This window comes from Wolffia australiana, chromosome 2 (genome assembly GCF_029677425.1).
Source record: "Wolffia australiana isolate 7733 chromosome 2, ASM2967742v1".
In the NCBI taxonomy this organism is placed as follows: Eukaryota; Viridiplantae; Streptophyta; class Magnoliopsida; order Alismatales; family Araceae; genus Wolffia; species Wolffia australiana.
Genome location: NC_135836.1, coordinates 3,298,061 through 3,311,726, shown reverse-complemented (window position 1 = coordinate 3,311,726; position 13,666 = coordinate 3,298,061). Strand labels below are relative to the sequence as shown.

Here is a 13,666-nt window from a genome sequence, read left to right as displayed (position 1 = left end):
CCAGTTTTTTAGTTTGTTTGAGTTGTGGTAGCCCGAGCTTGTCTGTACGGTATGCACCCTTGGCATTTACGGGAAGTTCCTCACTCCTGCAGAATATGTAGTTGCTTTCCTGCAAAATAGCATGATTAGCCAAAGAATCTGCAACCATATTACCTTCGCGATAAACATGGTTGATGTTGATTATTCTCATGAAATGTGCTTGGATTTTCTCCCACCATGCGGCTAACCTCCAGGCCCTACAATTTTTAGTTTTAATAAAATGAACAAGAACCATTGAATCCGTATCCACAACAATCTCATTTATTCCCTTTTCGGCACAAATATCCAGTCCATCTAACATGGCTTGGCATTCTGCTTCCATACTCGAGGCAATCTAATAATAGTGTGAAAATGCAAAGACCATAGAGTGACCGCTATCACATGCAATACCTCCGCCCCCAGCTTTTCCTGGATTCCTTTCGATGCTCCATCTATATTAAGTTTGATGATTGATCGTGGGGGAGGTATCCAGCATATAATTGTTGTTGTGACCATGTACGTGCCGCTCCCTGGCTCTAGGTTTCAATTTTCTAATCCTTCCATATCAGTTCTTATGGAAATTTTCTTTGGGTTTGTCATCTTATCCATGCATTTTAAACCAAGTTTGACACCTAGTAGTATTGACCTGTATTCATCATTTCCGTGTTCCCACTTCTTTTTGTTTCGTTTCATCCAGATTTTCCAAAGTAAGAGCATGAAAGAATATTTTTTTAGCAAAGATGCTTTGCTTGCTTTCTCTGATTTTTTACTGTGTAAACACATTTAACCGTTCTGCTAACCTTCGGAATACTGGAGGACGCATATTCCATTTCTGTGCAAACCAATTCCAAGTTCTTTCTGCCCATTCACTCTTGAAAAAAAGATGTTCTATAGATTCCAACTGTGGCTCTGTGCTACAACATTCACATTTAGACACTATGTGTATTCCTATTTTCTGTATATTCTGGTCTATTGGTAGCATATTCCATAACAATTTCCACATGAAAAATTGAATATGAGACGGGAACTTAGCAGTCCAAATAAAGTTGGCAGTTGAATGTATATGCCATTTGTCCCGAATGAGCTCCCATGCTGAGTGGGATGAAAAATATCAATCTGTTTTAAGACTCCAAATGGCTTTCTCGTTCACATTAGAGATAACTAAATTCATCTCTTTGATTCTCTTCAATATTGTTTCTGGAATTCTACATCGTTGAAGGTAAGGTTCCCAGCCTAGTGAATGTAGTCTCTCCACAGTTAAATGTTCTTCTATTATTCTTATGTTTGGAATGTGGGCTAGAGGTCCTTGGCCCGTCCAGTTCATGTACCAGGCATTGATGCTACCCCTCCCTACTTTCCACTTTATGATTCTATTCATCTCATGCCAAGATTCTTTTAGTGCCTGCATTCTTGCAGGGCAACGCCTAGAAATTATCTCTACATCCCAGTTTTTGTACTTTGCCCTTAGAAATTCGGACCAAAGTGAGGGTTTGGAATGAAAAACCCAGGCTCTTTTCATTCTCATAACTTTCATAATGTCCTCTAAAGTGTGTATCCCTAACCCTTTCTCATCTTTAGGATAACATAGTTTCTTCCAAGAGATCCAATGTCGTTTCAATTCTCCTCCATTAGTAGACCATAAAAAATTCGCCATAAGTTTTTTGAGAGCATCCAGCACCTTTTTGGGGACATCAAATATGGATAACGTGTGGATTGGTAAACTAATTAGAACATGGTTTATCAAGATCAATCGACCACCTGGAGATAACAGCTTGCCTTTCCAACCGTCTAGTTTTTTCCTAACGTTTGTCAATATATGGTCAAGATATATGGATTTTGCTTGCCCAGTAAATATGGGACATCTTAAATACATAAATTGCAGTGTTCCAGCAGTAAATGAGGTGAGCCTAGCAAGTTGGTTCTTTTGATGCAAGGAAATTCTTTTGGAAGTATAGAATGCACTTTTCCTACTATTGATTTTTTGACCTGATGCCTGTTCATATTTTTCTAACAGAATCATCATTTTGTGAACTGATTGTTTTTTCCCATTTATAAAAATGATCGTGTCATCAGCAAAGAGACAGTGAAAAACAATGGGAGCACCATGTTTTGTGTAATAGGAACCAATTTCTGATGCAACAACTGATTTCCTTATATTTCTACTTAGAACTTCCTATGCCAGGATAAACAGGCTTGGAGATATTGGGTCCCCTTGTCGTAGGCCCCTGGTAGCTTGGAAAAAAGGTGATGAGTTACCATCAACAATCACTGAGAAGTTATTCAACTCAATACACTGAGCAATCATATTTATCCAATCCCTACCAAAACCAAATTTTGTTAATACGGTTAGCACAAAGTTCCATTCAATACGATCATATGCTTTTTCCATGTCGAGTTTGAGAATTAAGTTATGTCCAGGGATTTTTGCATTCAGTGACTGGGTAACTTCATGGACTAGATTCACACTTTCATGGATTGTTTTCTTTCTAATAAAGCCATATTGTTCCTCGGATATGAGTCGGGGTACCAAGTGTCTTAACAGATGGTTTAGCATTTTCAAAATTAATTTATATATTACATTACATAAACCAATAGGTCGCATATCCGTAAAGGATTATGGATGTTGAGTTTTGGGTATCAGGACTAGAAATGTAGCTTTCCATGCTTTTGGTATTTTCTTCGTTGCAAAGAAATGTCGAATGGATAAGCATACATCATGTTTCACAATCTCCCAACAATGAGTGAAAAAACAAGGAATGAATCCATCGGGTCCTGGTGCACCATCAGGTTTCATCGTGTACAAGGCATCCTCTATTTCTTTTGTGGTAGGAGTGCAACATAAGCGTTTGTTGTCTTCTTCACTAAGTCCATGTGGTATAACTTCTAGTAGAGATGGATCCATTCTGGTGGGTTGGGATGAAAGTAAATTCTTATAAAAGTTAACTGCATTGTTAGACATGTTTCCACCTCGATTGTATTTCGCTCTCATTTTGGATTAAATGTCTCTTTTGGATCTCTGATTGACTATAGCATGAAAATATTTTGTACTTTTGTCTCCTTCAAGTAACCACTTTTTATTGGCTTTTTGTTTCAGATATAATTCATATTGTTCTTCTCTCAATTCTACTTCCTTTTTTAGGAACGTGAATCGGTCACCATTTGTCTCATCCCACCTAATTTGTAATTCATCTTCCAGCTTGTCTATTTGATCCTTGAGTTTCTCTTTTTCCTCATGGATGTTCCCGAATACCGTATGGTTCCAACTTTTTAATATTATTTTTAACGACCGTAGCTTGTTGCTAAGATTAGTCATGGGGTTGCCGTTGACTGTGTTTCCCCATGATCTTCTGATCAAATTCAGGAATTGAGGATGTTTTGTCCACAGCTTGAAATCTGAATGGGGGTCTCCGTATTGTGTGTATTATCTGTGTGACTCTCAAAATCATTCGTGTATGATCCGACAGTCGTCCGGGTAAATACTACACCTCATAATTGGTTATCTTCTGCGCCTCTATCTATCTATCTTTTTTTTTCTTTTTTTTTAACTTTAATTTTCATTGATATGAGCGTGAAAATACATTGTTTTAGGAGATTTGGGGACAACAACAACAAATATAACAAAGATTTTCATGGCTTCTTTGGATTGAACGTTTTGCTTGTTGTCATTGTGTTGATGACTGTTGAACTTGGCCACTCTATTTTTTCTGTACTTGGGATGGTTGTGGCTGTCAAGATTTTTTGTAAGATTTTGAGGCTTGTTTTCTTGCTTCGACTTCATCTATCTATCTATCTATCTATCTATCTACATATCAATGTATCTATCTACCTGTCTATCTATCTATCTATCTATCTATCTATTTATCTATCTATCTATCTCTGGTATTTTTTCACGATTTCTTACTCTTGCTCTGACGATCTGTTACAGACTCTCATTTTTTAACGATCAGCTACCCTTTTAATAAGAAATATAATCAAACTGTAGAAGAGACTGTAAATCCGTTATTTTCCTGCTCTTTCTCAAATCTGACGTTGCTCACGATCTGTCATTGTCATGATCTTCCATTTTCCCGCAATCTTCCATGGCTCACGATCGGCTCTCGCTCGAGATCTGATATTCTTCGTTAAACTATCTCTGGATGATAAACGAGATCAATATTGTCTGGTTTGATTTTTTTTGCTTTCTTGATTTGTTGCATTGAAAATGGATCCAGAATTAGCGTCAAATTTTCATGACATCTTGTATTTTCCATAAACCTGTTTCCTTCTGTCAAATTCATAGACAAAATATCATCGGTCTCCTTTACTCTTCAAAAGAGTTTACTCTAAACTGTTTTTACTGTTTGGAATCTAATTGAGCGCAGAATATTTCTTTCATCTGCAATTTGAATGAAGGCGAGATAGATCTTTTAATATGCGATATGATTGAACGTAAGATAATCCTTTCAGTCTGCCATCAGAATGAACGTATAATAGTTTTTTCATCTGCAATCTGATTCAACGTAAGATAGTTTCGTAGTCTGCAATCTAATTGAACGTAAGACAGTTTTTTCATCAGGAATCTGATTCAATATAGGATCGTTTTTTCCTTCTGTAATCCGATTGAACTTAAGATAGTTATTTTAATCTGATTAAATGCAGAGATTAATCTAAAATTAGCTTCAGGAATATTGTCAACTATATCAAATAGAGAAATTGCCTGCATTTTTTATTGCATTAGAAATTGAATTTATATCTCTGGAATGTTGTCGTCCCTACCAAATAATGAATTTACGTGAAAATTGTTCATGTAATAGAAATTTGAATCTCTATCTTTCTGAAAATTTGTGTACAATATTGATTCAAAACGTTTTTGAATTTGAACTCTTTGAATAATTTTTTAAATCCTTATCATTGAATTTTCTTCACTCTAAGAAAATATTTATTTTTGAAACTTTTGAAAATAGAGTTGTCTATTCAATATAAAATACTCAATGGCAGCTTTTTACTGAACTAAGTTATCATATTTTGAGAGAAACGTTTTGAAAAGTCATAGGAGAAAACTAGATTGCCGTAGCAAGGGTTTACAATATTATTATTTCATGTTGAAGCGCCTAGGTGGGGAAAATCTATCTGGGAGGTCTCTCTCTCTCTGTTGCACGTGTCTCTCCCGTTTAGGTGAGCAATAGCCTTCGTGGTAATCAAGCGTGTGCTAGCCACAAGTCTTTAGATTTTGTATTGATTCCCGTGTCTTAGCCCTTTTTTTTCTTCAAGCTTTTTGTGTAATCCCTTTCATGACAATCCATTTTTTTTCTTCGTGGCGAGTCCACCAAGGGCATGCTCTTCACACACGCCGTCTACAAGTCTATCTCCCTCTCTTTCAGTTTCTTTCTCTACAATCTCTCTCTCACTACCCCTCACTCTCTCTCTCTCTCTTCTAATGCCACTCTGTCCCCTCTCTCTTTTTCCCATCTATCCGTGTCTCAATCTCTTTGTCCCCCGGTTTCTTATTCCTTTTTCCTCTCTCTCTCTCTATCTCATTCCTTCTTTATGTTTATGACTGTATCCCCTGTGCATCATTCCTTACGTAGGCTTATTTCAAAGTTAATTTCCTCTTGGTTTCTCTTAAGCCTGTGCTCGCCACTTGCTCCATGACGAATCACCCATTAGGTCTTTGAATCCGATCCCGACATGAGCAACCTTATATCCCACCAGTTGAGCTCTCTTTCTAAATCTAAATACTATCCAGACATGAGCAACCTTACAACAACCTTACACCCATCCAGTCATGAGCAATCGAAGATCCGTCTCCAACTTACTCTCCTTTCATCATCTCTTGTTCTTCTATCTCTTTCCCACTCCCACTCTTCCTTCTCTCTCTCAAGGTTCATCTCTTATATATATATATATATATATATATATATATATATATATATATATATATACATATATATAAACTTCTCCTTTTTCTCTCTTAAGGGCCATCTCTTTTTTATCTCTCTCTCTCGTCTCTCTCAAAGGTCATCTCTTTTTTATCTCTCTCTCGCTTTTCTCCTGGGTCATCTCTCTTTTTATCTCTCTCTGTGTCTATCTATCTCTCTTCCTCATTACGTGTTCAAAAATCTATCCTCAGTCTCCCTCTTCCTTGTTAGTCCTTCCCTCGCTGCATCTCGTACCTTCAAATTTTCTTATTTTTTCTTGTCTTCATTGCTTTCACTCTTGAGGTTTATTTCGCCCTCATCTAATTTTTTCTATCCCTGTCTTTTTCTCTAACACCGTGAATCACTCCATCTCTTTCTTTTTTTCTCTCTCTTATTTATACATGAGAAAGAGAGTAAGCTAGAGAAAGCGCCGAGAGGCGTGGGGCTATAAATATATACACATATCCATGCGTTTAAGCGCATCGTCCCTTTCGAGGCCATTTGTTTAATGGCTGCGTTCAGATCGAGGGCGTGCAAACCAGACGCCATCGCCACCCGATCCGCTTCGCAGCTTACATCAAACTCCGTGCGCAACGGTCTAATCCGATGGGCGGCCGCGGTTGCCTTCGTTTAAAGCAATCTCGTGAAACCCACGTCTCTACTGTCGAGCTTTCATCCCAATCAAATGCAGCAACGCCGTGCATGCTGACTCGTACCCCGACACAGACGAGCTTCTTCCTTCATCTTTCTCCCCTTTCCCATCTATAAATCAAGGATAAGCCCGACGCGTGTTCTCCACACTCCTCTTACTTCTCCTCCTCCGTTTCCCCTTCCTCTAATAATCAACGCTCCTTCCTTCATCTTCCTCCCAATCATCGCCACCATCCTCTTCCTCTTCCTCTTCCTTTCTGTCAATTCAATCATATCCTACAGCCTCTTGTTCGATCTCCCTGCATCGTTTTCCTTCCGCTCCAAATCATCATCATCATCACCATCTTCCACTAACCCTGCTACTACTATTTCTTGATTCCCTACACCATCACAATAATCATCAGAATCCTCTTCTGGGTCTTATTCTTCGTCTTCCATTTCATGGTTTAACCCTGCTGTGCAAATAACAACAATAATTTCAATAATCAGCATCTTCATCGTCGTCCTCCGAGAAGAGTCCGGCAGAGATGGTGGGTAGAACCAACGGCGGCGGTGCGGAGAAGCAGAAGAAGAAGAAGAAGAGCGAGGATCTGGAGAAGGGGGAGGTGGACTACATGGCGCGGGCCAACTGGCTGAGGGCGGCGGTGCTGGGCGCCAACGACGGGCTGGTGTCGGTGGCGTCGCTGATGGTGGGCGTGGGCGCGGTGAGCCAGGGCGCCAAGGCCATGGCCGTCTCCGGCCTCGCCGGCCTCGTCGCCGGCGGCTGCAGCATGGCCATCGGCGAGTTCGTCTCCGTCTACACCCAGTACGACATCATGCGCGCCCACAACTCCCGCCATCCCCCCATTCCTTCCAACCCCCAGGAACAAGACCCACAACCTCGCAAAGAAGCCGATCAACAAGTAGTTGTAGTACAAGTAGCAGCAGAAGAGAAAGAAGAAGAAGAAGAAGAAGAAGAAGCGCTGCCCAGCCCGCTGGAGGCGGCGGGAGCCTCGGCCCTGGCCTTCGCTCTCGGCGGGCTTCTGCCTCTGCTGGCCGGCGCGTTCGTCCGGGCGTGGCCGGCCAGGGTGGGCGCGGTCTGCGTCGTGACCACGCTGGGCCTGCTGGGCTTTGGCGGCGCGGGGGGCTTCCTCGGCGGTGCCTCCGCCTTGAAATCCGCCTTCAGAGTCCTCATCGGAGGGTGGCTCGCCATGGTCGTCACCTACGGCGTGCTCAAACTCTTCGGCCTCGCCTTTCGGATGGAGATCTCCGCCGCTGCGTAGCTGCCCTGGCTCTGGATTTTTATTTGCATCTGGACCATGGGAAATCAAGAAAAGAACTTATCTTCTTCCTTGCTCTCTCTTTTTTTTTTCTTCCCTTCTCTACGGCTGGAGGAATTTCTTCTACACTCTCAAACAGTTTCCGTGTAATATATAAAACATGTGTATACAGTATACTGCTGTAATGGAGATCTCGGCTGCTGCGTAGCTGCGTTGGCTCTGGAATGTTATTTCTCCCCGGATACTGCGAAACGAAGGAATTAACTTATCCTCTTCCTTGCTTCTTCTTTTTTTTCTTTGGCTACGGTGAAAGAATTTCTTCTACACTCTCAAAGAGTTTTCATGTAATCTTAGATGTGTATACTGCTGTAATGATTACGATAAAGTTATGGGAACGACGAGTCTTTCTTCATAGGGGAAAGAGGTATGATGAATATTACTGTGATGGTTAAGACAAACCCCTGGGAAAGATTTTTAATGCAAGGAAAAAGAGAGGGAAAGAAGAAAGATGTATTACTTCATCGCTTAGATCATTAACTTATCTTCTTCCTTTCTTTTTCTTTCCTTTGGCTAAGGGTGGGGGAATTTATGCTACACTCTGAAAGAGTCTTCATGTCATATTAGATTGTGTATACTGCTGTAATGATTACGGTAAAGTTATGGGAACGACGAGCCTTCCTTCGTAAGGGAAAGAGATATGATGAATATTACTGTGATGGCTAGGACAAAACCGTAGGAAATATTTTTACAGGTTAAGAAGAAAGATATATTACTTCATCGCTTAGATCATAATGTCGTCAAGTGTCAGAGAGAGAGAGAGAGAGGAGATAGAGCGAGCGAATCAACCAAAGTGAGATGTATACTGCTGCAATAATATGGACAAAACGGTGGGAGATAAAGGTTCGATAAGGGGGAATAGAGGGAAAGGGAGGGAGAGCCGACGGAAAATCCGCCAACAGGGCTGCAATCCGTGGGCGAATCGTCATGCATGTATTAAAGGATTAATTTTTCTTTTTCATTTTCATTTCGCTTAGGATGTACAATCTTTGGGCTCTGCGAGAGAAATTATAAAGTCATTTAATCTGCGTCCGCCCAATAAACCAGTCGAGAAAACAGTGGGGAAGGTGATCGTATTGTAGGAGATGATAATATATTTATGTATCAGAGGACTTTGCACCAACATAAAATTTTGCGAGCTTTACTGAATTGGTGATAAGTTTACGGGTATAGTTTGTGCCATCACATCCGCAGCAACTATGGCTAACTTAAGTTCCAGGTCGGTTAACCGTGGGTCGAGCGCCACCGTTTCCTCTCGCTCACAGCATTAAGATGAACCAGTTTTTAGTCTTTGAATCCCATGAGAGCTCATCTTAAATAAAAACCTCTATCTAGATATATTCGTCTACATCTCAATCTCTCTCTTAATATAGTACTTTCCCACAGTAATGTAAACAAGAAACTGAAAGATGGCACAATACCTCCGAAGTGGACAGCGCCCCTGGAAAGACCTCCAAGAAAGGACTTGGTGCCTCTGGCGAGAAGCTGGCGCCCACGTCCGGCGAGAACGTCTCTGTAGTTGATCAGCCACTTGAGATCGAAGGGGCTGAGACTCGGGAGCGCAAGGTGGGAGAAGAAACGCTAGAACAAAGAAGAGGAAACGCTAGAGGGAAAAGAAACAATCCAAATATTTCATACGGCAAAAGGTTTTTTTTCCTTCATCCCCGTCTATGGGGATATTGAAAGAAGCAACACACTTGAAAGTTTTTAACCTACTAGGCATGGGGACTTACCAACCGGTAAGGCCCCACGTGGAGTATTAACTCTAGCCGGCGGTGGCGTATGCAATACGTCATACGCAATACGTCAATTCCCGCGGGGTTCAGAAGATTCAACTCCGTTGAAGCGGGGAATAGCTTCAGCATAGCTTCTTCCCTGAACATTCTAAGATCTTCGCTCCATGAGCCAGCCATTGCCAATGCCCTCCACAGGGGGGGACGTGGTTGTTCCTGGGATGATGGGGGCGACGGGTTCCTCGCGAAATGGCTGAGCCACCATTGCGCGTACTTGGCAAATCATCTTCTGAGAAAATTCATGGAACTCCCAAAAGAGTGTATCCTTGAAGCAATCCTTGGGTACCTTCTGAGGAGAGTCCGGAACTTCAGATAGGAAGGGCTGTAGGCGTGAGAGAAGACGGTGGGCACTTTCAATAATTAGCGCGTGTTGGCGTGGCGTCCAATGAGGAAGCAGGACTGCGGTGTAGTAAGCAAAGGATCTGGCGGTAGAGGCGATTGAGGCGTCGGGATATCGGAGTCCGAATCAGAGCTAATGACGAAGACACCTTCATTTGGGTGATGATAGGCCAAGCTTTGGAGGAGCAGACGAACACTGCGTCGCGGAAGGCGTTGACTTGGCCACAGGTTATCCGTGCGTGGCTCTGCTTGACTCTATGGTGTCAACGAGGACCGAGGCATGTCTGCTAGCTGAGTTGGCGACTCCCGTGTACCTGCAAAATACTCGTCCCACCAGTGTGGAGCAAGTGTTAAAACATTGGTTAGAGAAATCCACGAGGTCTCTTGGGCAGGTAGGCCCTGCCACTCGACCAACACTTCGATGGACGGTCGGTCCGCAGATTGAGGCCTTGTTGCCAAAATCTTTATAGGTTGAGGAGCATCGATCATGGGCCTTGACAGCGAGTCAGTGCTTGTCCTTGTGGGATGCAAAAAAGGACCCTGATCCGTCGGATCAAACGGGATGGATGGTTCGTCATGATAACGTGTAAGATCTAATATATTGAATGTAGAGCTGATATTCCACTGTGACGGTATATCTGGCACATAGGCGTTAGAGTCCAGCTTCTTGATAATTCTGAATGGCCATGTTCTTCTTTTTTGCAGTTTGTTGTGTGTCGATGTAAACCGAGCGGGATGCATCCGGACCATAACCTGATCTCCTTCTTAGAATTTATCGAAACGGTGACGGGCATTGGCAAGGGTCTTGTACATCTGATTAGATAGAGCAATTTTGTGTGCTATCTCGTTGTGGAGAGACTAGATGCTTTCTGCTAATGATTCCGCCATGAATGATGACCTACCAAGCCGTTCAAGAGGAGGTAAGTCAATAGGTTTGCGGGGTTGGTGACCATAGACTATCATGAAGGGACTCCGGCCGATAGATCTATTGCTGGTGCTATTGAAAGCAAACTCTGCATGAGGTAGTAATTGATCCCAGGGAATAGAAGCATCGATCACAAAGCACCTCAGTAAATCGCCTAGGCTGCAATCAACAGCCTCTGTTTGCCCATTAGTTTGAGGATGAAATGCCGATGAAAATTGTAATTTGGTGTCCATGTGATGCCATAAAGTTTCCACAAATAACTCATAAATTTGGGGTCCCGATCCGAGACGATTGTTTTAGGAACCCCGTGAAGTTTGACGATTTCGCCAAAGAAGAGTTTGGCTATATGAGAAGCATCTGAAGTTTTCCAACAAGCCAGGAAGTGAGCCATTTTTGAAAACCGATCCACGACTATGCAAATAGAATCTGATTTATTGTGTGTCGAAGGAAGCCCTAGGACAAAGTCCATGCTGGCGTCCTCCCATGGTCGTTTAGGCATTGGCAAGGGTTAGTACAGACCTTGATTAGTGCACATAGACTTGCCTTCAACACACGTGTGGCATCTTTCTATAGTTTTGTTGATGTGGCATTCCATTCCAGGCCAATAGAACCGCTCCAGAGTAGCGTCATAAGTCTTGGTCCTCCTGGCAGGTCCTGAGAGCCCTCCTTGGTGCAACTCCCAAATAATGAAGTCTCACATAGACGTGCGCCGAATGCATAAACGCTAATCTTTGAAGAGAAACCCATTAGTAATACTGAACAGGTCAGCACTGTGGTATGTGGTTGCATGGAGATCTACATAAATTTTAAAGAAATCAGGACATTCTCAGTAGAGAGTGGGAATACCATCAAATCCCACGAGCTGGGTGGAGACAACCAATAATAAATGTCAGCGGCGAGTGAGAGCATCCGCGACTCGGTTGTCAATACCCGGCTTGTGCTTGAGACAGAACTGAAACGACTGAAGATATCCAACCCATTTTGCATGCTTCGGGTGGAGATGGCATTGAGTGTGGAGATACTTCATAGCTTCGGTTAGGCTTTTCACTGTGAACGGCAACAGGATGACCCCCTTGACTGAGGACACCGCCCAGTCCTGTGCCTGATGCGTCACTTGAAACTTCAAAAAGCACCCCAAAGTCAGGAAGTCTTAAAATAGGCGCACTGGCCATCAGGCCTTTAATCTGATCAAAAGCGGCTTGAGCCCTCGCATTGGAGGAGAATTCTCCTTTGCGGAGACAGTTGGTGAGAGGTGCCATGATAGTGCTGAAATTCTTAATGAATCGTCAGTAAAACGTGGCCAATCCATAAAAACTATGAATGTCATGAATATTAATTGGGACGGGCCAGTCAATGATGGCACGTCCCATTTCAGGGTCGGTCGAGATTCCTTTTGACGAAATGATGAAGCCCAAGAAGAGAACAAAATCTTGAAAGAAACTGCATTTTTTAAGGTTAGCCATAAATTGGTGTGCTTGCAAAAGATGACAAACAATATGGAGATGCTCGAGATGTTTGTTGACAGTGGAGTTATAAACAAGGATATCATCAAAATACACAACCACGAATTTTCCCAATTGCTCGCGGAATGTATGGCTCATAATTATCATGAACGTGATGGGTGCATTTGAGATGCCGAAGGGCATCACCAGCCATTTGAAGAGTCCATCTTTAGTTTTGAAAGCCGTCTTTCGCTCGTCTCCAAGACGAATGCGAACTTGATGGTATCCACTCCGCAGATCAATTTAAGAAAACACTTGGGCCCCGGTCGTCATGTCAATCATGTCATCTAGTCGAGGAATCGAGAATCGGTATTTTACTATAATTTTGTTGATGGCACGACAATCTATACACATCCACCATGAACCGTCTTTCTTTGGGACCAGTAAGGCTGATACTGCACATGGACTAAGGCTTTCTCTAATAAAACCTCGGTCAAGAAGATCTTGTACTTGTCGATGTAACACTTGATGTTCAGTTGGGGCTAGACAATAACGAGGCATATTAGGTAATTGGGCTCCTAGGTGTAGGTTGATGATATGTTGTACATCTCTGAGGGGCGGTATTGTTGGAGAGTCTGATTCTACAAAAATGTCCGAGAACTCATCTCGCACTTGTTGCTCTTGTAGCCCATTGAGGGAGGGCTTAGCTTCCATAGTCACTAGTGCTGGATATGCTAGAAATAAGGGAGCTGCCTCCATACGAACTTGACGGAGTATAATTTGTAGATGCAAGATTTGCAATTGGAGGCCAACGGCAAGATTCACGGTGACTGTTTTAGGTTGAGGTCAGAAAGGCTTGATTACCACTCTTTTATTAGCGTGAATGAATGTGCATTTGTTGCTTTGCCCATGCAAGGTTGCGTCAGTATCATATAACCACGGTCCGCCAAGGAGCATGCTACTGACTTTCATAGGTAGGACATCCATCCACACATTATCTTAAAAGGATCGTATCTGTAAGTTGAACAAGCATCAGTGAGTTATAGGTCTCGATTGAGAATTTACCCATGCCACTTGATACGGAGACGGGCGTTTATGAAGGGGCAGTTGCATTTTCTTGACAGCTTCTTGGGAGATGGCGTTGACACTGCTTCCGTTGTCAATAATAACCTTGTAATGTTGACCACCGACGCAGACATAAGTGCTCAATAGAGAGGTACCTGCAGTATCCATAATCTATGTTTGATGATATAGTGGCCGTAGTAAATGTAGGTTTTCCGCTTCT

At 42.4% G+C, this 13,666-nt stretch overlaps 1 protein-coding gene and 1 pseudogene across 1 annotated transcript; one reads left to right on the top strand and one right to left on the bottom strand.

Annotated features, from left to right (window-relative positions):
* The first annotated feature begins 6,700 nt into the window (after positions 1–6,700).
* LOC144714867 (vacuolar iron transporter homolog 2 pseudogene) lies at positions 6,701–8,021 on the top strand (annotated as a pseudogene).
* A 3,807-nt stretch (positions 8,022–11,828) lies between these two features.
* LOC144714656 (uncharacterized) lies at positions 11,829–12,198 on the bottom strand. The gene is made up of 2 exons (XM_078589438.1): positions 12,109–12,198; positions 11,829–12,059 (listed from the first exon to the last, which is right to left on the bottom strand). Exons 1-2 carry the CDS (start codon positions 12,196–12,198, stop codon positions 11,829–11,831), a joined length of 321 nt encoding a protein of 106 aa, XP_078445564.1.
* Positions 12,199–13,666: the final 1,468 nt, after the last annotated feature.

Bases quoted from the DNA above. Each gene is read 5' to 3' on its own strand.
- LOC144714656 (XM_078589438.1), bottom strand. From the start codon at position 12,198: ATGGCACCTCTCACCAACTGTCTCCGCAAAGGAGAATTCTCCTCCAAT. The intron at 12,060-12,108 runs GCCAGTGCGCCT...TGCTTTTTGAAG, and splicing joins ATCAGATTAAAGGCCTGATG to TTTCAAGTGACGCATCAGGC.